General features: G+C 41.1%; 1 protein-coding gene across 1 annotated transcript; it reads right to left on the bottom strand.

The window, feature by feature from the left end:
* Positions 1 to 9: 9 nt before the first annotated feature.
* On the bottom strand, positions 10 to 23,078 carry LOC107693781 (pecanex-like protein 3). Its single transcript, XM_016493294.1, has 33 exons — positions 21,195 to 23,078; positions 18,923 to 19,131; positions 18,597 to 18,702; positions 18,465 to 18,504; positions 18,251 to 18,343; positions 15,588 to 17,306; positions 15,127 to 15,426; positions 14,983 to 15,040; positions 14,766 to 14,907; positions 11,819 to 12,130; positions 11,636 to 11,668; positions 11,377 to 11,548; positions 11,184 to 11,294; positions 10,820 to 10,911; positions 10,622 to 10,731; positions 10,413 to 10,518; positions 10,233 to 10,325; positions 9,886 to 10,036; positions 9,661 to 9,805; positions 9,329 to 9,506; positions 7,956 to 8,064; positions 7,535 to 7,664; positions 7,358 to 7,416; positions 7,047 to 7,262; positions 6,119 to 6,372; positions 5,804 to 6,034; positions 5,588 to 5,691; positions 4,648 to 4,795; positions 4,205 to 4,435; positions 3,839 to 4,113; positions 3,583 to 3,749; positions 3,093 to 3,487; positions 10 to 2,333 (listed from the first exon to the last, which is right to left on the bottom strand). The coding sequence occupies exons 1-33, from the start codon at positions 21,345 to 21,347 to the stop codon at positions 2,172 to 2,174; spliced, it is 6,804 nt and encodes a 2,267-aa protein (XP_016348780.1). The 5' UTR covers positions 21,348 to 23,078; the 3' UTR covers positions 10 to 2,171.
* Between the last annotated feature and the right edge of the window lie 4,722 nt (positions 23,079 to 27,800).

The following is a 27,800-nucleotide window of genomic DNA, read 5'->3' as shown; positions in this document are numbered from 1 at the left end:
CCCCAAGACAGCCATAAACGGGGCAGGTTTGCTCAGCAGACTACATGAGAGACTTGAGATGGTGGTGTTTCCGAAATAGACTCGGCTGCACAGTCTGCAGAGAGACTTGATGTTTAGTGTTCAAACAACTTGTGATATAGTCTGTTATGGGCAGAGAGGCTATCTATTTTCAGTGTTATAAACCTACTAACAACCTGTGGTTTAAGTGAGAATACGAATGCGTGAGCATGATCAATTCAGTGTGAACTGCGTCTACTGGCACTAAACGAAGCTAGAGGCTCAAATCACATCAAAACTTGATGCTGATTGAGCAAGAATCGGCCGTTTTGAATCCATCAGCTTTGTAAAATTAACACAGTGGGGCCTCTCAACAGAAAACAGCATTATTTTGCATAAAACGGCATTACTCTGTGGAACCAGTGTAAAATTTCCAGCAAAAATCCTTCTCTTTCACCTGAACACCGTCTGTCGAATCGAAAAGCACCATTTTCCCATGGCGGCCCCCGCATGCTGACTCTCAAACCATATCGTTCAACGCGAAGCCTTTTTCAGAGCACAGCTCAGCCACGTCAATCATTTTAAGCTGGGAAATTGTATGGTGAAAAAGCGCTGAACGGCTTTCTGAATCAGAAAACCACTTTAAACAGCTCATGGGAAATTTCAAGCTCCTTTACATCGACACGCCGCAGCTATTCCAGGCTGATGTCAGTGTTGTATTGTTTGACTGCGAGCATTTGATATGTTTGTTGTTGTAGTAGAGGCAGTAAGTGCCCTGCTTTCCACAGCAGGCGGTCTGAGCTTCGTTCGCCCAACAGCAGATATTTAACATCAGAATGACATCGAATTTCCAGTTGTATTACACACAGATTTAGGGAATTAGTTAGTCACAATCCGGTGGATTCAAGAATGGGGGCAAAGGTTACAGTTCACTCATGTCCAGCTACTATCAGCACAATCAACAAAAAAAACAGCCACTCCGCACATCTCCATTTGAGATCAGCAATCAAATAAATCTTTGTCTTTAGAATCGGTACATCTTTATTGTTTTTTTCCCCATCAAGTTCTTCCAACTAAAACGCTGGAGTTTAGAAGTCAAAGCAGTAGTTTGGTTAGTTCTATTAGTAGTAGAGGGGGTGGTGCGGTAGCAGTAGTATTGCAGTAGAGGGAGACAAACTGCAGGCACTTGCAGCAGCAGGAAAAAGCCTGATGGGAGGCCAGGAAGCCCTCATGTGCTCCGGCCCACTACATCACCATCAGAGCCCAATCGGTAGGGAGCAGTTTAGGAATTTAGTAGGTAGTCTGATTGCCTGTGGGATGTACAAAGAAAAGAAAGAAAGAGACAGACCACCGGTTTGATGACGTCTTCTTTGTCCCAACTGTCCTACGAATCTCAGGCCCCTCCGTCCTCACCTGAGCCGGCTGTAAACTATGTAGGGAGCACCAGGTGCTAAGGGAAGTGTGCATGTGAGCGAGTATTTGTGTGATTATATTCAAGTCTTATCCCTGAAGCTCGCTGAAGAACGGTCGTGTGGTGATGGGTGACACGATCGAATGTCTTTGCTGGAATGTGTGAGCTACGAAATGACGGCTCAGTGAGGGGGAATCAAATTCGAGTCCTTTGGTCTTGAAAGGACAGTGGCTTGTGTGGTGGAAAGCTCTGGGCCTCAAAGGGAGAAATCCTGCACAATACGGCTGATGCGTAGCGAAGGACTGGATGCGTAGGGGTAAAAACAAAAGCTTGAGTAGGTTTAAGGCTGCTACAGAGGAGAGGAGAGTTCCTTTTTTGTTACTGCTGGTGGTACAGGTCACCGATTCACTTTGATTTAATGACCTGACCCTCTTTATCTAAGAAAAGAAGAAAATCCCTTAATATTGCACTGACTGGCAACTTTTTTTGGCTTTTGGGCCTGGAGGCCAGAACAGTAGCCAAAGAAGCTTAGGAGAGCTCAGTCTAGAGTTCATTACTTAACGCAGCACTCTTCTAGTGTGCTTCTGTATCTGGTGATGTGTTTATTAAGGAGACTTGTGAGAAACCTCCTAATATACGCAGAACTGACTGAAGATGCTTGAATTATAAAAAGGGTTGATAAGGTCAGCTTGAAGTCCTCCCAGCTCGCTCTCTCTGGATGGCGAGGATGACCATGGGCTCGTCTGATCCCAGCTGTGCAGGCTCAGCGGAGGTGCTCAAGTAAAGGCAGTTCTGTAGACTCCTTCCATGCACTGGGTGGGTCTGATGATGTAAGGGGCGTGGTCTCAGAGGGTATGACTGCTCCCATTGGATCCAGTGTTGGGCTGGCATCCGAGGGAAGGACAGGGAGGGGAGGCTGCGAAGGCTAGGAAAAAGTAAATAAATAGGTTATTAATATTTATACTAGTCAAAACTTTGGCTTTCTCTCTCAAGCTCACAGTAGCGGCATTTATTGATCAAAAATACAGTATAAATTGTGAAAAATATTACAGCTTAAAATAACTGCTTGCCATTTCAATATATTTTAAAATGTAATTTATTTCTGTGACAGCAAAGCTAAATTTTTAGCAGCCATTACTCCAATCTACAGTGTCGCATGATCCTTCAGAAATCATTCTGATATGAAGAGTTCTGATATGTTGAACATTTCTTTAATTATCAGTGTTGAAAACAGTTCTGCTGCTTAATATTTTAGTGAAAACCATCATGCATTTTAGGATTCTTTGACAAATAGAAAGTTCAAAGAACAGCATTCATTTAAAATAGATTTTTTTTGTAACCATATATTTCACTGTCAATTTTGATTAGTGCTGCTGTCAAACGATTAACCGTGATTAATCGCATACAAAATACAAGTTTTTGTTTGCATAATATATGCGTGAAATATACACAGCACACACACATATATTAAGTAAACAAAAACTTTTATTTTGGATGCGATTAATCGTTTGACAGCACTAATTTTGATTAATCAAAGAAAAAGTTTTAAAGTATTGATTGAAGATTTTTTCCTTTATGATATCCAGACAGTTGTACCACCCTGACATTTTTAACTACATGCCACTAAAAAAATAAGTTTAATTCAGAAATTAAAACGTGCCCATCATAGAAGATGCATCCTAACCTGTGTGCGTATGCTCTGTGATGCTGAGCCGTCCCCTTCCATTACAGCAGGTCCATTGAATCCTTTCCTCCCTGACAGACTCCATTTGCTGTACAGAGCCTCATAGGGCAGCCCGCTACCATGTCCCAGGCTTAGGCCCCTCTGAGACGCCCTGTGACTGGGGTTGTCCTGCAGGCTACTGGGGCAGAAGCGGTCTGCAGGCGGCAGGGCCACTGAACTACTGAAAGACAGCTGGGAGCTGGACAGGTGTTGCCCCAAAAGCCCATGGATGGAAGAGGTGCGGTGCAAGGAGCTAACCAGCCCAGCATCCATCCTGCCTTCTGATTGGCTGAGCAGGGCAAATGGGAGGGGCTGGGGATGCAGCGGCCAGGAAGGCCCAACGGGGTTGTCAGTCCCTTGAGAAAGGAAGGAAAAAGTGAAACTTACAGCCTGCACACATCATTGCTTTATTGACTGTACATTAACAGTACAAGAGAAGCAGGTGGCATACCCATTGAGGTCTGTACAATAGTGGGATGAGGCTGAGGGATGCTGGACGCTGTGTTCTGGGGAGGATGAGCTGCAGGGTTGTTACTGATGGAGGTAGAGCCGCCACCACAATCTGAATCGTCAATGTTCCCCCCACTGTTACATCCGGCACCACAACCCTTCTGAAGCCTGAAGAGAACAGAGAGCATTTAAATAAAAAACTCTGAATGCCTAAAATGTGCTGTAACATGGCAAAATGCACACATGTGCCACCCGACCTGTCCCAGCTGCTGATGAACCACGTGTAAATGTTGTGAGGGCTGATGGGGCCTCCCCAGACAGAACGTAGCTGAACATGGGCCCCAGTGTAGGAGGTGGTGAGTGGGGAGACATAGATAGGGTATCCGATGGGCTGGTCACAGGACGAGTTAATCATGTTCCTCAGGGCTTGTTTGGCATTCTGGATGCTGCCGCGTTCAGGGTTCCGGTTCCGCAGGAAGACCAGCTCCTGCTGCTGTCCGGCCCACAGCCCGCGCACACACTCCCGGTTCACCTGAAGGAAGCAACAGAGAGAGATTAGTTATGGTAATGCCACGATAAGATACACTGTACATGCGTATAAACAGGCTTCTGCAGCAAAGCACCTTGATGACTCTGAAGCTGAGGAAGCGTTTGTTCAGCATGATGATCTTGTACTCGTCACTTCCGTCATCCATAACGTGGCGGAGAGCAAGCAGAGAAGGCATGTTGGCCAGGATAGCGCTGCGCCACACAGGGTCGCCTTCGTGAGAGATCAGCATCTTATCTTCATTAGCAGTGATGGCATCGTACAGCACCACTGGGTCCTCATACTCATCAGGAGAGGTGAAGTGATCCTGTGGAGTAAACAGGAGACAAAAAATTGGCTCATGAGAATCAAGTAAACCAGAGATCCATTCCATAACTGCATCATCATCAGACCACGTGATGTTCACTTTACCACACCAAAAGTCTATTTTGGTGCAAGCTATGAATATATCACTGTGTTGACCTAGAAACCTAATTAAAGTGTGATGTCAATAGGGATGGATGAATGTCTAAGCTGTACCTGGTGCAGTTTGAGGGACATCCGTACACCTGGAGCCACCACCCTGTTCAGCAGATCCATGTCTGCAAAAACCCACTCGTCTCTAGGAGATGTGATACGAAAGTCGCCCTTGAACAGGGCATGAAGGCCGTAGAGAAAAGGCTCCAAGCTGAACATATAAGAATAAGAACGTATAAGAATCAGTGCATTTTACATCTACAAAATCCCACTCACAAAAAAAACAACAAAGCAAGAAAATCACGTTTAAATAAATGTTTATGGCCTATTGCCGATTAAAACGGTTTATAGTGGCATTCACACAGTGATTTGTAGCAAGTAACTGGAAGCCAATGAGAGTTATGCGATTTATGGCAATTCATAAGCAGCAGTGATATAAAGTCGCCATGTCCAGCATTGCAAAAGGCTGAGAAAAGCTTAATTTCATGCAAACAAGCACTGATTATGCAGTAACTAGCAGTATGAGTGAAAAGGTGCAGAAATATGATTTGAAAAAATAAGTGCAAACAGGCCCAAGCACTACAGCCCCACTGCCACATACATTTAAGGCAAATGTATTTAAATTGGTAAAAATAAAAAGACTATTTTAACATCCGTTGTACGTCACACTTCCTGCTGCCAGCTGGTGGCGCTATGACTGTGAACCACAACAGCCACAACCATGTGATCAGCCCCCATGATTTAGATCAAATTGAAGATATAAGACTTCCTGTTTCCCTATTTTTTTTGTATGTTCAATATATAGCATCCTTTGTCTTGGCATAATTTGGTGAGAATCACACGAATCCCCTTGGAGGAGTATTTCAGAACCTGCAAGTTAGGGTATGCAGCAGTAGAAACACTATTCTGTAAAATTGTTGCATGTGTGAATGGTGCACAACGCATTTAAATAACATAAGCTTTCAGCTTAAGCAAAATTTCGGTAATCAGTTTAAACTCTTACCTGGCTGACATGCTGTGGGAGGCGGTGCCCAGAGCTCGACGGCCCAGAATACACAACCCAAAACACAGTGTGACCAGAGGGGAATCCTTCTCACTCTCAAATGGCTGTAACAGAAGACAAAACAAAAACACACAGTGAGTTAAATCTTTGATTCCCTTGTAACCAAACCCCAAGTCAGCAACTGTCAACAGCAAGGCAAGGCCATCATTAAAATACCGTTTGTCTGCGGCTGTTGCAGTATTTGATCCATTCCAGGTACACCAGACAGAAGGACGAGGGAGTGATGCCGGAAGCACGGTGGTCGTAATCTTCATCTATGTTCAGGTTAAAGGTGGGGTCACTATCCACATAGGAAGGGCTGAGGCAGGGCCGCAACGCTTCCTGCACTGTCTCGTTGGCCAACCATTCCTCCAGTTTGGGCGAGCGGGTCACATAGTAAATTATACTCTGAGAAGGAGAAACTTGGATGATTGCTCTGCCATCTCAGATAGTGGAGGTTTTATTTGAGTCGCTCGTCTGAGAGGAACTGACCTTGACATAATATGTGATGAGAATTTTGCGCAGGTCAAATACTTGAAGCATGGAAGCTGCGTTGTTGTCGCTAATGCTGTAGCCTTCCAGCACATATTTGGTGGCGGCCACCTCCCAAGCCAACCAGCGCTGGCCGAAGGCCGCGTTGAAGGAGAGCATGTGGGGGAGATGACCTGGTTCACAGCAGCAACAGCCTTCATCTTCCTCCACCCCTTCAGTGATCGCCTCCACCTCCCTCTGCTGGCAATATGTTCCTTAAAACAGTCATTCAGGAAAAAAATAGAAAAGAAAATTAAGTGAGGAAAAAACATGTTCAAGCCAAATTAGTTGCAGCTAAACATGAAACCATAAAGTATCGGAAAGCACCATTTTATGCACCAAATTCATTCATATTATTAAACTCCACTACCATGTTTTTTCTTGTCATACAAATAAAAGTGACCAAGTCTCTGACTTTAAAAAAAAAAAAAAGTAATATTTTAGAATCAGTATGAATCATGCTTTGAGATGTCTACACTACATGACTTGTGCTCTGAATTTTCACAATTTGCAGTCCGGAAGAAGCAACACTACTTGGCGAAAGTCAGAGCCAGTCTGCAGATTTTGGCCAGTTGGTGTTGACAGATTTCACAGAAAATCACAGTGTATAATAGGCACAGACTCTGATATTTTGAGCCAATTTTAGAACTCAATTTCATTTGGCATGCACCTCCTAGCTACAAAGCACATTTCTGTGCAAGTTTGTTGCGTTCAGAACAACTTGAATGGTCAGGTAGCATGTGATCCTCAGTCGTTTAGTGCTTTTGTCTCTAACCATTAACAAAGTTGGTAAGTTTGACACCTAGTGTTTTAAAAGTCATGTAGTGTATTCCAGTGGACAGAGAAAATAGTGCTGCATTTTGTTCCAGTCCCTCTCCTGTTGGCTCACCTCTGAACTCCAAGCCTCTGAGCTGGAAAGTGACGAGGCCGTTGCCGATCTCAATGATGTGTACGAGAGCGTTGAGGTAGTCGGAGGCCAGGATGAAGCAGTCTCCAGTGCTGTAGTTTCCCCAGCGGCCCAGCAGAAGGTCCCCACACAGTGAGTGCTGAAGAGAGCGCGTCAGATGCTCGTAGAAGATAGCGTTCAAGTTGTTATCATCAGCACCTATCCAAGCGAGAGATAAGGGGAGATGAAAGGATAGATTAAGAAGACAGTAGACAGATGGCAGGTCTGTGTAACTCAGATACAATATCACGTACCAGGGTTGCGGTCCAGCTGTGTGGCCAGACGTGTGTTGGAGTGATCCACCCGTTTGGTGCTGAAAGACAAAATGGTATTTAAGGGTTCTAGTCACGTCTTCAAACATTTTATGCTAAGACTGAATTAACAAAACAAACAACGCGGCTGACATCTGCTCAAGATTTCTAAAGGCTTACTTGTAGTCTCGCTCCCAGAACTTCACAGGTCGGGTGTATGAAGTAACGAAAACAGCACTGCCCAGCACAGGGTTGAGAGGAGTGGAAAAGAGAGCAGAAAACACAGCTTGTACAAACAGCATGGCTGAGTCTGAGATCAAAACTGGAGTTAAGGGGAATTAATTTTTAATGATAAATAAACATACATATATATATATAAACGTGTATATACATATATACATACACACATACATATATATTAGGGCTGCACAATAAATCGCATGGATCAACCAAGCAACTGTACCAACTGTGAAAACCAGCTGAGGAGGAACATATAAAACCAATTGTACAGCTGTAACATTGGGCACAAATTAACAAGAACAGGTAAAAGTTATGAGATCAGCATTCAGGTCTGTGTGTGAGTAATGCCGGAAAAGGATACGGGGAACGGCGAATGGCTGAGCGAAGGCATGGAAAGCAGAACCCCATGTGATCTGCCAAGGTGCAATGTAGGTCAGCACAAAACGCAGCTTATACAGCAGATCCCACAGCTGCTCACACACAGGAGAGATGACAGCAACATCAGTCTTCATCTTTTGCTTTACAAACCCACACTCCAGTTAGAGTGTAAGTTACACACTACATTCAAACCTTTAAAAATGTCACATAAATAGCATGCATACATTATGTAACTATATCCTAAACATTTCCTTAAAGGAATATTTTTGTCTTTTGGAATAATTTCACCAGAACAATTTAGATTTAATAAGTGAAGATAAAATTGATTAATAATAGTGAAACCCTTAAAAGAAATGGTGGCCAGTTATATGAAATGCTTTCTTTAGACATTCATGCAAATTTTTATTTGTTGAAAGAAGAAAAAAAAACTACTGTCAACTACTTGTTTATACACCGTTTAAAAGTTTGGGGTCAGTTAGATTTTTTTTTCAAGAAATTAATACTTTTATTCAGCAAGGAAGCATTCATTTGATCAAGTGACAGTAAAAACATTTATAATGTTACAAATTATTTCCATTTTGTAAAAGAATCCTGAAAAAAGTATGATGGTTTCCAGAACAGAACAACTGTTTTTAACATTTATAAGAACTGTTTTTTGAGTACCAAATCAGCATATTAGAATGATTTCTGCAGGATCATGTGAGACTGAAGACTGTAATGGCTCCTGAAAATTCAGCTTTTCTGTCACAAGAATAAATTACATTTTAAAATATATTAAAATAGACATAACATTTCACTCTTTTAAAGTTTTACTGCATTTGTGATCAAATGAATGCAGACATGGTGAACATGAGACTTAAAGCTGCAGTCCGTAACTTTTTTGTGTTCAAAATGTACAAAATGTATATAATAAGCGAGTACACCATGAATCCATTTTCCAAACCGTGTTTTTGGCTTGTCCTGAATCACTACAGTACACCTATAATAAGTGTTTATATTCGAACTATTTAGACTGGTTCGGGTAGGTACCGCTGTGGAGTAGCCCAGTACCTGCGTGATTCATCATAGACATAAACAGAGAGAAGTAGCTCCGGCTACAATGTTCTTCCGCAAGACGCACGCAGTTCTGTTTATTAACCGCTAGAGCGCCAAAAGTTACGGACTGCAGCTTTAAATAAAAAATTTGACCAACCACAAACTTTTGAATGGTAGTGTACATATAGACGTAAACTAGATTACGATGAGAACACTTGCACAACATTATAAGCGGACTCAAGGGACAGATATAAAACGTTACACGTAATGAATTTGGGTCTTTTGAAGGCATCTAAGAGAGATGTGGATGTATTCTCAGACCTTGCTGAAGAGGATGGACATGCAGTAGTAGTCGAGGAGGAAGGTCTGTGAAAAGCGCGGGTAGTCGAATTGGAAGAAGAGGGCGGTGAAGCACAGAGTGACATACTGCTGAGACGGGATACAGAAGGACGAACGAAGTAGCTTCATTCCAGCCACTGAGATGAATAGAGCACGGCCACTAAAGGAACAAATAAAAGATGTCATCACTGTCCATGTCTAAAATCTAAAGTTTGAAACCACATTGAAAACCTTGAATTCAAAATCTTCCAAAACAAAGAGTAACATCAGCTAGTGTTGTGCTTTATTCTACACTAGGATGTTCCCGTTCTTACTAGGCTCCAGGTTTGTCAGGGTTTTGGCTGACAGTGTGAGCTTCAGTGGTGAGGGAGTTGAGCACTACAGCCGGATAGATGAAATACTTCTCCACACACTGCAGCCAAGCATACAGCTTCTCAAACCACATGAGCTGAGCAGCATCTGAGACAGAGAGGGATCAGTCCATCACACTTGTTCACACATTCAGACATTAGTTTGTGCGTGTAGTTTTGACTACTCACCTCGGACCTCAAACTGGCTGTATTCTCTGGAGCGCAGCACAGGGTGGGCCAAGCAGAACCAGGGCAGCTGTTTTCGGAGCTGAGGCAGGAGGTAGTGTGTGAAGAACCCCACCAACCCAGCCAAGATATACAGGATGTAACTTAGAGCGGGCTGAAGAGCAGTGCACAAAACACGTATTAAAACCAAGACAGTAATTTAAAAAAAATAAAAACTTCAAACGAACAGATTTGCTACAATGAACTAGACTTCACAAGACTAGAAATGATGTTCAGTCTTTGCATGAGGACTAGTTCTCACAATGAGACTATTAACATACTCAAAATCAAATTCTAGATGGCCTACTGACCTGCAGAGCAATAAAGACGGTGCTGGCACTAATGGCGAAGGTGATAATGGCCATAAGAGGGCACATGACCAGATCTGAGTGAAGAGTCTCTTTCTGCAGAGTCAGAGAGAAGGGAGCCATTTAAAAGCCATTGGAACGCCTATTTAGCAAAAGATAAATGCAAACGGAGAGTGCTTTTACCACAGAGTTGCGCAATTTCTCTGGGAGAGGGTCTTTAATCTCTAATGGGGGCTCTTCTGGTGTTCGGCTCTCCAGCTCTGGGAAGAACTTGGAGCGGACTAGAGACCTGTCCAGAGAACAGTGTAAAATCATAGAAGTTTAGATATTGATCACAGAGCTGTTGGTGCAGTAAGATGACTGGAAAATCATGTATGTGTGGTGACGCTGACCAGAGGATGGTTGGGTCGCTGCTCTGCCTGCTCAGATGATAGGACAAGGCCAGGAGGAGGCCACAGAAAACAGAGAAGAGCACCGGAACATGTGCCTCTCCCCACGGAGCCTACACATACAAGAACACATAAAATAAGTAAAGGAAGCACCAATAAACACAGTTCTACTGTGAAAGAGACAAACAGACTCCCACTTACATTGATGGCACCAAGGCAAAATCCATAAACCAGAGCCGCCACCAATATACTGCGCAAGAGACTATAGACTGAGGGCAGGGGGCTTGTGGTTGCTGAAACACACAAATGAAAAGACATACTTGTGGTGCAGGGATGTACACAGTATGCCAGCTCCCTGGAAATCAAACCCATGACCTTGGAGTTGCAAGCACCATGCTGTACCAGTTGAGCAGAACCATCATAGCTGTAGTAGTAACACTTTAGAATAAAGTTCCATTTGTAAACGTTATATAAAATACTTATCATTGCTAGTTTATGTATCGATGTTAACCTTATTGTAAAGTGTTACTGCTATTGCATTAGTAAAGTATAACACCGGTCTCACCAGTTCCACCGAAAATGTGCATGTCCACCTGTTCCAACAAACACATGAGGAACGTGTTGACTTGAGGTAGAAACCCAAACAGGAAGATGATGGGAAAACAGAGGGAGAACACTGCAAAGGAAACGTATGAATTATTAGGCTATTATATTTTGCACAACTCAATTAAGAAAGGATTAACAGCGAGTGAGCAGACCTATGAGCATATCTCTAGCGCAGAGCAGAAAGTGTGCGGAGAAGAAGGTGACCCCGTAGAGGGTGAAAGGCCTCATACTGTCCGAGTGGCCAACCAGGTCAAATACCCAGATCAGCACACAACACAAGCAGAAATACACCGGTCGGCTGTACACTATGATCCAGTTATGGCCCTGCAATGAAGACCACATTAAATTAATTTCTGTTTGATTTCAGCTAGGCGGGTCCAAGAAAAGACGGACAAACAGTCAAATACTCACATGCATCGGAGATGCTGCATCAGGTTGCACACTCTGAAATGGACAAGGGAAAAAAAACTGATTAACACAAACACAACACCACTATCGGGACATGTGAACACCGTACAATTATCAAGAGATGCCAACACCAACATACTGCTAAAACAAACACAAACAGACCATTCCAAAAATGTTCACACTGACCTTTAGCAAGCTGTACTGACAGCTGGCAATGACTAGGCAGAACTGGAAGACCCAGATGTCCCTAAAAAAGCCCTGGAGAAGCAACAGGAAGCCAAGGAACGCCACTAAGCTGGCCAACACCACCGCAAAAACATTCTCCCCAACTCGTCGGTTCCTGTCCAGTAAGGCTAGCAAAGCAAGCCTGTCGTAACGAACTCTTAGCCATTTCCCCGGCAGCACCCAGAAACGGTAATACTGTTTAGGCTTGGCCTTTTCCTCAATCATCAGTGTGTTCTCCTGGGATTCGTGAGGGGACTCATGATCTAGGTCAAACTACAAAGAGAAAAACATCAATTAGGGGTGGGCGATATGAGCTAAAATTCATATCACGATATTTTACACTGTCCAGGCGATATCGATTTTATATTGCGATATGAGAAAAAAAAATTACAGGCAAAATATTTTAACCTAATATAACTAGAAAAAGTGAGGGATTGGACATAGACCTGAAAAGACTTTTTTATTGTACTATTGTATTTCTCAAAAAGTGCAAACGTGCAACATGAGGTAGGCCTGTATGAATTAAATTAAATATTGTGTGTTTGAGTAGGCCAGTGATTCCCAAACTTTCCCTTTTGTAGAGAAAAATCTTTTCAAGCCCCCTCCTCCTTTTTTTTTTTTCTCTTATGCTCACCAAGGCTACATTTATTTATTAAAAATACAATAAACACTGTAATATTGTGAAATATTGTCAATTTAAATGATCTATTTGAATGTTTTAACATATAGGCTACTGTATTCCTGTGATCAAAGCTGAATTTTCAGCATCATTACTCCAGTCTTCAGTGTTACATGATCCTTCAGAAATCATTCTAATATGCTGATTTACTGCTCAGTAACCATTTCTTATTATTATCAATGTTGTAAATGTTTGTGCTGCTTAATATTTTTGAGGAAACTATTTTTTTCATGATTCTCTTATAAATATTTGAAATGGTCCTTTGTGTCAGAGCGCTGGAGTTCGTCAGAAATAGAACGGGGCTTCAGTTTACTGTCATGGATTTGTCCACAGCAGAGAATATCACTGGGTTATATTTGCTTTTGTCAAATCGTGCCGCTCGCGTCTGGTGTAGACACGTTGTTTTGGTATTTGTGAATCTTAAGTATATTCATAATCTGCTTTATGTTTACCTGGCACTGGAAGTCCTTTCATAAACTTGTAACTTACATGCTTAGAGCAGAACCATGTTCATTTATATTTTTACATGGCTCCCTGCAATACAAGTTTGATTCTTCAATCGCGCCATCTAGTGGTCTGTTATTGATACAACCACAACTGCTACAACTGATAACGGAGAACTCAAGCAGGTACTGCAAGTCATGTTGAGGTAATTAAAATGTCAAATTAATATTTTGCGTTCAATTATTTACTTATCAGATAAGTGGCCACATAAGCGGAAAAATTATGCAGTGTAGTCTATCACCCTGCAGAGGTTTCTTTTGTAAAATAATCTGCTGACTGTACACTATCCCTCAGCCTTGCTGCGTCCCCCAGTTTGGGAACCAATGGAGTAGGCGATTTGTGCTCTATTAATTTGGTCTGTTATGATGCTCTATGTCTATTATTACTAATGCCTGTGTAGTACGGCATTGCACACAGAGGACAAAAACCTTTTGTAGAGAAAAATCTTTTCAAGCCCCCTCCTCCTTTTTTTTTTTTCTCTTATGCTCACCAAGGCTACATTTATTTATTAAAAATACAATAAACACTGTAATATTGTGAAATATTGTCAATTTAAATGATCTATTTGAATGTTTTAACATATAGGCTACTGTATTCCTGTGATCAAAGCTGAATTTTCAGCATCATTACTCCAGTCTTCAGTGTTACATGATCCTTCAGAAATCATTCTAATATGCTGATTTACTGCTCAGTAACCATTTCTTATTATTATCAATGTTGTAAATGTTTGTGCTGCTTAATATTTTTGAGGAAACTATTTTTTTCATGATTCTCTTATAAATATTTGAAATGGTCCTTTGTGTCAGAGCGCTGGAGTTCGTCAGAAATAGAACGGGGCTTCAGTTTACTGTCATGGATTTGTCCACAGCAGAGAATATCACTGGGTTATATTTGCTTTTGTCAAATCGTGCCGCTCGCGTCTGGTGTAGACACGTTGTTTTGGTATTTGTGAATCTTAAGTATATTCATAATCTGCTTTACGTTTACCTGGCACTGGAAGTCCTTTCACAAACTTTTAACTTTCATGCTTAGAGCAGAACCATGCATCATTCATTTATATTTCTACATAGCTCCCTGCAATACAACTCTAATTCTTCAATCGCGCCATCTAGTGGTCTGTTATTGATACAACCACAACTGCTACAACTGATAACGGAGCACTCAAGCAGGTACTGCAAGTCATGTTGAGGTAATTAAAATGTCAAATTAATATTTTGCGTTCAATTATTTACTTATCAGATAAGTGGCCACATAAGCGGAAAAATTATGCAGTGTAGTCTATCACCCTGCAGAGGTTTCTTTTGTAAAATAATCTGCTGACTGTACACTATCCCTCAGCCTTGCTGCGTCCCCCAGTTTGGGAACCAATGGAGTAGGCGATTTGTGCTCTATTAATTTGGTCTGTTATGATGCTCTATGTCTATTATTACTAATGCCTGTGTAGTACGGCATTGCACACAGAGGACAAAAACGTTCAGCCTCGACTCTTTATTGTCATTTGTGTTAAAATTTGCAAAGTGTACCAAATTGAACAAAACTATATAAATGCAAAATTTGAATTCATGAATATATAACGGTATCCATGGTATAGCAAAATCCATATCATGGAACAACATAATACCGGTAGTCACGTTCATACCGGTATAGCACCCACCCCTAACGTCAATGCAGTCATGAGGATTGAAACGGAATGTGTACTGATGATTCTGAAGAGTTAAGCCTCACCTCTGGCATATCCAGAGGCACCCTGCGAACCTGCATGCCCTGGAGGACCACCGGTCTGGGCTGCAGCATGGACAGCACTGGCGCCACCTCCTGGACATCAGTGGAGGTAAAGCTAGAGGACTGCGATTGTCGCTCTCGCTCCCTGAGCCAAGAAAAAGGGGTCAAATCCTGGGAGACTGCTGTATATCACCCCAATGGTAAAAGTTTTAAGACTTACTGGACTGGGTCCTCATATCCTCCACCAGCAGGCCCAAAAGTATAAGACCTCTTTACTCCTGAAATTAGATCATTTTAATTGAAGAAACAACCACAACTAAGCCATATTTAAATCAGTGTCACTGAAACACAAAATGTTCTTTACCGCTCTCATCATAAAAGTAGTGCACAGCTCCCTCTGAGGTGTCATCGAAGGTGGATGCCTCGTGAACACCGCTGCGGGGCAGCAGCAGCAAGGATGAGGCAGCAAAGTGCAGAGCAGAGGGGAGCGTTCGTGTGCGGGAGTGAGAGGAAGTGCGGACTCTCTGAAGGTCTTGAAGACTCGGAGGAGAGCCCATGGCAGAAGGGGGTGGGGTGGGGTTACTACCAGCATTATGACGCCTGCGAATGGCCTGTGTCCTTTTTACACTGCTCACAGAGTCACGTTTACTTCCCTCCTCTGGGGCTGCATGGGCAAACAGCAACAGGCAACAGTTTTAATAAAAGAAAAAAAACCATTAAATATTCACTACAGCAGATAATAAAAATAAGAGCAACACCACAAATCATGAAACCATTCCAGGCTCTAAATACGAAATATTAAGAATGAATCTGTTCGCTCTTCACCTCCTCCTACTGCCCCCTCTTCCAGCAGCTCTCCTGCCCTCCAGACCATCTGGTTCCCAGCCCAGGAGCCTCCAAGAGAGTCTAACCTATGGTGGGCCCTGGAGAAGCCCTCTGAGTGCAATGTCCGAGCCTCCAGATCTGATTTAGAGATGGTGAGTGGACGTGGGGCAGGAGTAGAAGAAAGGGGTAAAGGTAGCATAGTAGATGCAAGGGCCCCTGTGTTGTTGGAGCCTCCACCGGCCCCATCCATGCTGAGCACTCTGGCATGAGTCTTGGCACTGGCTGTGCTTGCTGAGCGCTGAGCACTGTGAGAATGGGAGGGTCCTACTGTGTCAGGCTCCTCCCCCTCTCCAGGGCTAGGTAGTTGAGGGGGGACAGGTTGGGAAGCGATGCCGGTATTTGCCAGATCGGGGGAGTAGCAGGAGGTAGAGGAGCTAGAATCGTCATCATCATCGTCTTCGTCGTCAGAGCTGAAGCGACGTTGGGATCCAAGACTAGAGCCAGCACTCATGTCGCTGCCGTCGTCTTCATCGCTGGAGTCCTCGAACAAGCTCTCGCTGTAGGCTTTGGCACCCAGCCGACTGCGTACAGGGATGTAGTCTCTGTGTTGGCCACGGTTGTGGTGCCGGCGGTAGGAGCCACAGTCGAAACTGCTACTGCCAGCAGTGCCCCGTTTGCGGGGAGCTTTCCTGCGACCAGGTCGGTGACCCACACTGTCACCGGCACGTAGCAGTTTCAGATCTTTAGGTCGCACTACCTGCTGCTGCGCTTGCAGAGACGGCGGCTCTGCTAGGAGGTAGGATGGGGCAGAGACCGGCAGAGCGGGCTCTGAGCAGACCAAGCCCAGTGTCAACCCTGATGGTACAGAGCAGGCCTGGCGTGGAGGAGGAAGAGGGGGTATGGGGATGCCACCATCAAGATCGCAGGTCTCAGAAGGCCCGCTGCTAGACGGTGATGAGTCCCGCAAGGAGGGCTGTGCAATGTCCGTAAGCAAAGGGGGAAGGTCCTCTCCCTCCACCAGAGTTCTGTCCAGGCCCTGCCCAGAGGAGAGCTCTTTGGAGGGTGATCGTAGCAGCACGCTGTCTGACAGGTCATCCGTGTCACTACCACCTTGGAGCACATCTCCAGGCTGCTGATAGGGGCCTTTACCCTGAGGCAAAGCTGTGGAAGGAGCGTTAGACTTGAGTTTATGCGTCTGGCCCAGCGAAGGGCTCTCAAGCTGGGTTGAGTCTGTTTTCTCACTGCGGTAGCTACTGACTGTACTAAGAGTCTCTCTGTCTGTGACCACTCCACCTCCACTGAAGCAGCTGTCAGTGGATCCTGCAGCCAGGGCTACCCCTGTGCGGCTGCCTGGGTGCTCAGCACCAGGAGCAAAAGTGACAGGGTCAAGGCCCAAGCCCAACAAGTTCTCGCTTAGCTCCTCGCTCAAGCTACTCTTGATGAGAGGGCTGAGAGGAGCATCTCCCAGACTCTCAGACTCAGCTGAAGGTCCGTGGGGGGAGTAGCCTCCTAGACCATCACCATCGGGGCTCTGCTGAGATAGTTGCTCCGCACCCCCATTATCCACCTGGTCCTTCTCATCTCCATCTTCTTGGCTGGATGGGGACGGCGGGATGGAAGGACAATTTGTTGGTTGCAGGCTACTAAAACCTCCCGACAATACATCACCCACACCAATTAGCCCTCTGTAATCCCCAGCCAAGCAGATTGGCGCCACACCTGGAACAACAAAAAACGTGCAGTTACTACCGAGTACAGCAGAGAGGTTTAGAGGTTCATGCAGAATAATGTGCAAATTACAATATTTCACTAATTCATTTGCTTTAAGCAAGTAATTCATTCAGTTAACCTAATTTATAGTATTTTATAATTTTTGCAATAAACACGTAAAATACATTTTATACTTATCAATGATTGTAAGCCAGAAGTTTACTTTTTTTTTTGTTTGATTACACCAGACACAATATTTCATGAAATAAGCAGCTCAAAAGTACTGCATGAAAAGTTCACTACGTGATAAAATCCATATTGTGACTGTAGCTGTGATTGAGTGAAACGGATTATTCTCTCTGTGTGAAACCTGCAATTGCAGTTATTTGCGGCATTATCTAATGTTTTGAGAAGTATGTGTGGCTGTCAGTCACCACACCGGTGTGGACATTCACTGCACTTCGGAATCACAGATTCTACATCTTGGAAGTATGACCCTAATATGAATTTTCACCAGAAAATGTCATCTGAACAAGTAACATGTCTGCCACTTTTATTCTGACCAACTGAGAAAAAAAAAGGATTACAATACATCACGCTACCAATGGTGATAAAATCTAACGATTGCTTAGCTCATAAATGACTGGAGAAATCTGATGTACATCACCAGAGTTTTGTCTTTTTCACCAAAAGATTGAGTTACATTTTGATTAAACGTCAAAAAAAAATATATATAATAAAAAAAACATACATAAACAAATCATGCACAATAAGACATCATCACATGCATTAACAAAATAGATAAAGTGAATGTTCATTTCATACCAACTTTCAAATATTTTTGGAATTCTGAATTAGATTTTTAAAACAAAGGTAGCACTCTAAATTGGAAGTCTAAGGAACAGTCCTATGTGGCCCTAATTTACAGCATCTGTAACAGGGGTTGTTCTTACTAGTGTTGTCCTGAGAGTTGTGTCGAAGGACATCTCTATATGTAGAAGTCACAATCATATTACTGCCCTGCTCCTGCATGAGCTCTTTTATATCTGGAATTTTAAAAATGACAAAAATCAGATAAGTATTGAAATGTAAGCATACCAGTTCATGTTAACAAACTATTTAGAGTAGTTTATTTAAAAAAGCAACAGTAACAACAACACAATGTACCCTTTGAGCCTCCAGGGTCTTCAAGCTGTGGTAAAAATTCCTGAGCAAAAGAAAAGTAAACGAGTCAGAGGAAATTCCTACAAGTGAAGAACAATAATGCGTAAGGATGTTTGGCATTAACAATATCCTCACCGACACCTGGTTCAATCCAAATAGTGAGTGCTGGGAACTGCAGCGTACAGGAGGGGTGGAGTTCACCTTTCGGAACACCGTCATTTCCACACCGACACCACTGTCCCTGTAGGCACAGGCATGCCGACATGAGCTAAAACTGACTACAGTGGAGCGACTGCTCAACACCACTAACAGCTGTTCACCAACAACAAATCCCTAAAGAATGTCTGACTCAGTAGTATGATGCTTGCAATGCTCAACAAACTGATGCTGCCTACTTGAGAGACAGAAAAGTGTCACATTGTAGTTTGACCACAAAATATAATAAGGTAGTTACACGCTACCTGCGCTGGCTTCCGTCGTGAGCGCCAGAGCCTTCCTCTCCTTCTTCCACTCTATTGGGGTCTGTGGTGAACGAGGCCTGCCTCTTCTCCACAATCTCGCCCAGGTCAAACATGGCATGTAGTTGGAAGTTCACTGCTTTTATGGCCGTAAAGAAGGCCGCTATCACAGCGCAGTACACACCAGCCACCACTAAACTGGCAGGAAGGGCCTAAAAGAATGAATGTGGGAGAATCACATCAACGTGGTTGCAAAAATTACAACCTCAGTTTCATTTCAGACACTGCTTCTTATGTGGACCACAACTTGTGCAATAAATCTGATTTCATAATGTTCTTGCGTAAGTCTCTAACAGTATGCAAAATACAACTAGGCCTATACCTAATGGTAAATGTATTGTTTTACTTGGTTGTTTATGCTACATTATTGGCATATAAGACTATTTTCATGGCAAGATCAGAGTAAAATCTGTTTAAGAAATAAATTAATAAACATGTAAATGCACATAAGACAGACAAGATGTTTTCTTGTTAACAATTTACTTAACATCATTAAAAAAACTGAACAGAATAATTGTCTGATGACATTAAAAGCTGTTAAGTTCAATAAAATGTTTAACAGTGAACTTAGGAGTATTACAGGAGCAGCAAGATGGAGGTTCACATAATAGTGAAAGCACAAGTATCATGAGTGATGTCATAATAACATTTCATGTTTACCCACATGCTTTGCTGTATTTATCATCAACTGGTTGTAACACTCAGAAAACAATGGAGGCAAAGGAATGTGTTCCTGAAGTCTGACGTCTATTTAATGATTCTTTCTTGTATATCTGATCAATAACATTGATTGTACTTGTAAGGAGCTTGTACTTACATCCTGTAAAACTTTAAAACAGGCTATTGCCTTGAAAAGGAACTTTACTGAAAGTTAAAATACTGTTTTGCCTTTAAATCATGACAACTGTGACCCTGGACCACAAAACCAGTCATAAGGGTCAATTTCTCAAAATTGAGATTTATACATCATCTGAATAAATACATTATACATCAGCTGAATAAATAAGCTTTCCATTGATGTATGGTTCGTTAGGATCGGACAATATTTGGCTGAGATACAACTATTTGAATATCTGCAATCTGAGGGTGCAAAAAAAAATCAAAATATTGAGAAAATCGCCTTTAAAGTTGTCCAAATGAAGTTCTTAGCAATGCATATTACTAATTAAAAATTACGTTTTGATATATTTACGGTAGGAAATTTACAAAATATCTTCATGGAACATGATCTTTACTTAATATCCTAATGATTTTTGGCATAAAAGAAAAATCGATAATTTTGACCCATACAATGTTTTTTGGCTATTGCTAAAAAATATACCCCAGTGACTTAAGACTGGTTTTGTGGTCCAGGGTCACGATTATTATATATACACACACTACCAAATAAAGTTTGGGGTCAGTAAAAAGTTTTTGAAAGAAGTCTCTAATGCTCACCAAGGTTGCATTTATTAAAAAAAAAAATACAGTAAAATCAGTAATACTATGAAATATTGTTACAACTTAAAATAACTACTTCTATTTATTCCTGTGATTTCAATGTTGAATTTTCAGTAGTCATTACTCTAGTACTGAAGTGTCTCATGATCCTTGATGATGCAAAAGAAAGAAAAGTCTCATGATGCAAAAGAAAAGAAAAGAAGAATTTATTATATTATAGAAAATAGTTATTCTGATTTTTTGATTAATTTTGTGGAAAACATGATACGTTTTTCAGGATTCTTTGATGAATAGTAAATAATAAAAACAGCATTTATTTGAAATACAAATCTTTTGTAGCATTCTAAATGTATTTGATGTCCTTGGTAAATATAAGCATTAATTTCTTAAAAAAAAAAAAAAGTTACTGACCACAAATTTTTTGCACAGTAGTGTATATATGTATATACATTTTTTTAAAGATAGATGTTGCCTTGGTTCTGCTTCAGTGTAACTACTTAGAAAAGACACTTCACAGAAAATTTCACTTAAATAGCTTCATAAAATCTGTCGATATGTGCAGCTGTCTGTCATGCATCTTGACAAAGTTTTAGCCTCAATGTCTTTCTAGAGTAGGCTAAACCTGAACACCAGCAGGTAAGGAAAGTTACTCAATGTTAGTGCATCTAAGCCTCAAAACCGCACAGGCTCTTGGATTTCATCAGTATTACACACGTTTTTCCAGAAACATGGGCTGGTGGCTTTCTTTACCTCAGGAATGACTGCAAGAACTCACCATGTACAGAAGAAACGGGAAGGCCAAGAGGAATATCCAGAGGTAGAGATGAAAGCAGTTTGAGAAGGTACTCTGATGAGGGTCCACGTACCATCCTCCAGTCAGAGAGGCCCACACTCCCTGCCGCAATATCTGAAGAGCCTGAGAGCCCATCTTATCTTTTCAGGATGAGACAACCCAGAGATCTTGAAGTTCCCTTGTCAAAGTTTCTAGTGCGGCACTTCCATTGGGAACCTCAGGATGGACTGGTTATGAAAGAATTAGCAGAAAGCGAGACGTTCCAGAACAACTTCAGACCTGTGTTCTTTTAGTATCAACTGTTTGTTTGCATGCTCCTCCAGCAGGCCCGTTTGTAGTGCAGTTCATCAAAAGTTTTTGGCACAACTGTGACCCAAGGGCTACATGAAAACATTCATCCTGAGGAATCATCAAAACTGCTTGGTTTGGTTTCTTTACGACTTTCCAGCACTTTAAACAAACACAATTCCATAAATAAATCAGCTGTTCTGATGACATACTTAAGATCAACAGGCTATTTTGAATATGGTCATTTTAACCTATCTGTGGCCGTTACTAAGGCATGAGACGTTTGTCCGATTTAGATAAAGTAGCCTAATATGGGTTTTCTAGAAAATGCAAATGAGGAATCAGGTTGTTTAGGGGGCTATAAAATATTTAATTAAATTTAGAGATGATAACAGATATGTATACGATCAATGATCACCTGCAATCTTCATACTATTAAAGGCAAAGCAGAGAAAAGACGGGCAGTAAGATATAATGTCTCCATTGGCTTTCTATGCTTTTGCAACTATTGTAAATATGGTATACAGCTTCAGAGTCCTGAGAATTAAATTTCTAGTTTTTCTGCACAAATCTGTAAAACTTCCCCGTTCCCCAAGGAGAGATATGTATATATTACACGGTTTAGAGTTTTATATCTTAACTGACTGCTGATTTATTTTAACCTACAGCCATCTCCAGGCCTAAACAGTCATAATATCCTCTCAAAATTTTCTCGTATGGCAGTAGCTGATATCTACAGCTGGAGGAGGAAAAACTCTAAGCATCATCTGTAAGCAGTGAATCGTTTAAATAAAGGAACGCTGACAAATGTCTCAGTGGATTTGGCTTTAAACCATACAACTTCAGCTAATGTTAGCATAGGTATGTTAGCTTGCCTGAAGCAGCTTTGACATTATATTGAGTCTAAAAAAATGACAGTAGAGAGATAAATGTCCAGCAAATGGTTCAATAGCACTTCAATGAAAACGTAACTGGGATCCGAATATTTTTAGAGCTGTAAACAAACCGTGTGTTTAAACAGCAATAGCGCTAACGCCGACAGCTGAACGACTAAATTTTAGCCTGAATCAAATTGTTAGGCGTAAAACCAATCAGAAGGGACGCAAATATTATATTTAATCTATTTGATCAGTTTCTCGGCTTAATTAGAAGGCTATCATTCCTCTCAGAGTTAAATATCACCTGACACTCACTAGCCAAACCGCTAACAGGCTACAAGCAATAGTGAGACACCTCTGACTTTGGCATAAGTGTTTTTTAGCGAAATTATCCGATGTTAGTGCACTCTTCAACACTCCATGGTTTATCTCGACAGGGTCTACATTAATTCCTCCAGAAACGAGAGCAGGAAAACCCCAGGACAGCGAAACTGAACGCGAGTTAGCATAGGCTAACGGCAGCACTGAGTGCTTCCTCCTTAAGACGAAAATAAAATACGAAACGCAAAATATCTCTACGTGGTCACCACAGCAGCCATTTCTTCGTTTAATCCAGGGCCGCTGTGTAAAAACTCCAGCGATAAAAGCCCAGAATGTGAGCTCGCTAAATTCCAGTGTCGAATCGCTTCATTCACACAGGTAACAAGCACCCACCTACAGGAAGAGAACTGATGCCATAACGCGATTGGCCGCTGCGGTTACCACCCACATACAGGAACAGAACGGATGCTTCAATGCGATTGGCTGCAGCAGGTGTCTGTCATCCAGTGCGATCACTGATTTGATTTATCAATCTACAATACAGTCCAGAGCGTCTCCGTTTTCTCTTTGAACTTTCTTGTTGACAACTTGACATTGGTCAGGTTGCCAATCTTTCAGTCCTACATTCATTGATGCACTCCATTTTACATTAAAATGTTGTAAATTTAAATGAGTAATTTATGTTGATATTATAAACAGAAACTGGGAGTGTCGATATAGGTAGTTCAATAACAGTTAATTTTAAGATTCCAGTTTCAAAAACTGTTTTCAATAAATATGACTTAAGTAGTAATAAAAATCTTGATTTTATGTTTTTAGCACTAGACAGCACTAGATACCTTTATCTTAACTTTATTTTAACACTAAGGTTAGATACATTAATAATAATGATAGCTAATACGAATTATATTAATAATATTAATATTAATAACGTATATTAAAATAATTGTAATCATTCTGAGACATTCTAATTTTACATGGTTTATTGTTGGACCGTTTTGGTTATTTATGGTCATTAGCTGATCCAGGATGGATTAGATGGAGTTGATACTGACCTGGTAGACCTGGTAAATGCTGGTAGACCACCTTGGACCCGTAACCAGCTCAAACCAGCTATTGCAGGTTCCTAAAACCAGCGTGAACTGCCTTAAGCTGATACGAATTCATTCATTTACATTACATTTTACATTTAGTCATTTAGCAGACGCTTTTATCCAAAGCGACTTACAAATGAGGACAATGGAAGCAATCAAAATCAACAAAAGAGCAATGATATACAAGTGCTATAACAAATCTCAGTTAGCTTAACGCAGTAGCCTACACGTAGCAAGGTTTTTTAAAAATAATATAATAAATAAATAGAGCAAGCTAGTGTTAGAGGTCTTTTTGCTTTAGTTAATTGTATAATAAATGAAAAGAAAACAGATAGAATACAAAAAGATTAGAAAGCACGTGTTAGTTTTTTTTTGTTTTAACGAATGAATAGTGCAAGTCTAAAAGTTACAAATGTTTTTTTTTTTTTTAAGAATATAATTAGAATAGAGAGTGCTAGAGTTAGAGGGTCAAATAAAGACGGAAGATATGTGTTTTTAGCCGATTCTTGAAGATGGTTAAGGACTCAGCTGCTCGGATTGAGTTGGGCAGGTCATTCCACCAGGAGGGAACATTTAATTTAAAAGTCCGTAAAAGTGATTTTGTGCTTCTTTGGGATGGCACAATAAAGCGACGTTCACTTGCAGAACGCAAGCTTCTAGAGGGCACATAACTCTGAAGTAATTAATTTAGGTAAAGGGGTGCAGAGCCAGTGGTGGTTTTGTAGGCAAACATCAATGCCTTGAATTTTATGCGAGCAGCTACTGGCAGCCAGTGCAAATTGATAAACAGAGGTGTGACGTGCATTCTTTTTGGCTCATTAAAAATTAATCTTGCTGCCTTTCATTCATTCATTAAAGCAGCAACAACTTGTCTCACTTTATCACAACTGCTCTAAAGATTTTTGTATTACTTAAATTGCAACAAACATTTGCAATAAACCTAAAATCACAGTCTCACTTTTGCTAAAAATCTGTCCCACTTGAACAGTTACAGTGAAAAGCAGTGCCTTACTGTGTCTATCAGTAAGTCTATAATTATCGTAGAATACGCTGAGAGTATAAAGCTTTTATTCATCACAAATTTACCAAAAAATAAATAAATAAAAATCATCCCACTTTTGCATATTCTGCCCTACATTTAACATTGGACTGTCAACGTTGATCAATGGCGTTTCCACTCAGTTTGAAGGCTTTTTTTCATCATCATACAAAAGCGCAGCTAATGATGAGCTGATGGTTTTGAAATAATAATATTTAATTTTTAAATAAGTCACAGTGAATATTATTTTAGTGTTTGATTCATATAGTTACTGGTATAAAATGTAAGGTTCTTTAAAATGTAGATTGATGAATGAGTGGATTTAGACAGGAGATGGCAGTCTCACGCTTCAGTTTTTTTTAAACGCAAAGCCCTTCGGTTGACGCTTCATTCTCATTCCAGTGGCATCACAGCTGCCCATTAATGTCTGTTAGGCCTTTGTCTCTCTGCCGTTCCAGACGTTTTTGTCTTCTTATGAAATACAGGAAAATAAAGCTTTAAATCTTGCTTACCTATCAAACACTCTCATTTCAGTGACATTTGGGAAGTTTTTTTTGTACTCAATGCATTTCCTCTTGCAGGACAGGTGCACTGGCAGAAGTGAAAATTTGAGTTCATTCTACTTTGAAGAAAAATGGGAAGCAAGTACTAAATTATTCATCAAATCACAAATCCAGGGCTCAGAGTTCGGAAAGAAGTGGAGTAGAATGGCATCAGAAAGTGCTGACAGGATTTCCTTGTCTTTTGTTCTGTCTTGTTCTTAATGTGTGTGTTTTTTTTTTTTTTGAAGATGTCAGAAGTTGGGAATCACAGTTTAAAAAGTAACTGCAATAAGTGATAGACCTTTTCTTGCTTTCAGTTTCAAAGCTTGTGCCTTTTGTTTGAAAAGCACTAATTCCTTATTGATCAATACATGCCTTAAGGCTGTCTTGATGTTAGTTGGTTCTTATCTTTGGAGACCATAAACCTGAATGTTAGAATCTTTAACAAGTTCTTGTTAATGCAGTCTAATATATATATATATATATATACGTATATGGGGTGTTTCCTCCGAGGAGGCAAGGGAGACAGTGCCTCCACAAAAAATTGAATAAGAAAAAAATTGGTAGTATAAAAATAAAACAGAATACAAAATATGGCATTAAAACGTGTATAAATAACTAATTTTTACAAAGAAATACTGTCCAACAGCGACACCAGTGGGCAAAGTTACAGCGGGAGTCTGAGTCTGTTTTGCCTCCCCTGAGCCCACAGAGTTTTAACAGACCTCCTAAAGCATGTGGTGGGTTTAGCGGGGGTAATTGAGAATGAATGGGGGAAAGTCATGTGAGAGGAGGCAATGCTTCCATCACGATATGATTGGATATGACTGGTTATAATCGGCTGTCATTAGTTCATGTGACAAATCCCGCCTTTGTGAATCAGTCTGAATGAACGCTGTTAATGGAAAAAATATGCCTGCGTCCCAATGTGCATACTATCCATCCTAAATTCTATGTGATATTATTAATTTTCCATACTATTTAGGGCAGATAGGGTGGATAGTATGCACATTGGGACAAAAAAGTAAGTAAACAACTCTCACACTTAGATATAACAACTTTGTTACATCAAAATAAGACTTGAAATGGCCTGAAAACATGATCTGTGGGAGTTTATAGTGAGTAATCAACTTGGTGAAATTCAAGGTAATTCTCTGTGTCTGTGACCAATATTTACCAAGCTTTGATAATCAGAAAAAAGCAAAAATAGTTAAAAGTTAACTATTAAAGAATAGCTGAACATAAGTTCACAATTAAAATATAGTTTAAATTGTTACTGCCTCGAGTTATTTTGGAATGAATGTAAAAAGCTTAAAACACAATATCTTATATCTACCAGAATACACACAATGGGCCTCATTCATGAAACACGAGCAGAACAAATTTTTGTGTAAATCGTTCGTAAAGATGTTCTGACGTAAAATTTCGGATTCATGAAAGTGTTCGTATTTTCAAAACGTTAGTTGGTACGAAAGAAATTTACACCTGCTCCATACCATGTGTAAATGGTGCGTAAAACGTTCTGTGTTCTTTTTGGCAAACTGATGACACTGAATTTTGATGCACAAATAATATTTTACAAGTTCGTTTGCTCTGTTTTTGTTTTTGTTTTTTTTTGTTGCTGGGAGTTGATAAACTGTTTAGCTTTGGGTAAAACGCAACGCTTGTCACTGTCACTTTTTACCCAGCCGTCCAATCAATGGAGGAGGGGCGGGACAAATACGAGGCTACACCGACCAATCATCCTACTTGTACAACAACTGAACAACAATAGAGAAGTCAACATTGCTGGTTACTGCATTTTTATATTCAGTAATATTCTTCAAAATGAGATAGCCTACTAGTAATACGTTAATACCGTGGATATTCCAAATGATAGCAATCAAAGCGTCTCAGCTGGAAAAACGCTGTGCCACCAAAGCGTCCTCCAGCACCACCAGCTGCCGTTTTCAGATGAGCGCCTGACATTTTTCAGCTGGCTAAAAACGCTTTGGTGGACACGCGTTATTGAATATTTATTGTTATGCATATGGCCTATTAGTTTTCTTTTTGTGCATTTATGCAATATACTGGAGCCAAACCTAAGAAAGTAGACCAGAATATTCCACTGCGTTCCTGGACACGCAATTTGAGTAGCTGTAATTCATAGACGGGATTATGCTAATTGTGAATGAGCCTGCACACGTGCCCTAGAATTAATTAACATACACATGTTTAACAATCAAATCGGAAGTTTACGAAGCGTTTGTGAATCCGGAGGAGAGTTTTCGGGAAGGTTTGTTTTATACGCAAATTACTCAGAATTTACTCATATATTTACGCAAGTTTCCTGAATGAGGCCCAATGTGTGCTACACTGCTGTGCTGCGCGCCTGCGCGGAGGGGAGAAAGGCATCAGAAGTCGACAGAGTCTCAACATTTCCCGCC

Source organism: Sinocyclocheilus anshuiensis, unplaced genomic scaffold (genome assembly GCF_001515605.1).
Source record: "Sinocyclocheilus anshuiensis isolate Anshui unplaced genomic scaffold, SAMN03320099.WGS_v1.1 scaffold817, whole genome shotgun sequence".
Lineage (NCBI taxonomy): Eukaryota > Metazoa > Chordata > Actinopteri > Cypriniformes > Cyprinidae > Sinocyclocheilus > Sinocyclocheilus anshuiensis.
Note: the sequence above shows the minus strand (reverse complement) of the source record. Positions and strands in the feature narration are given on the sequence as shown.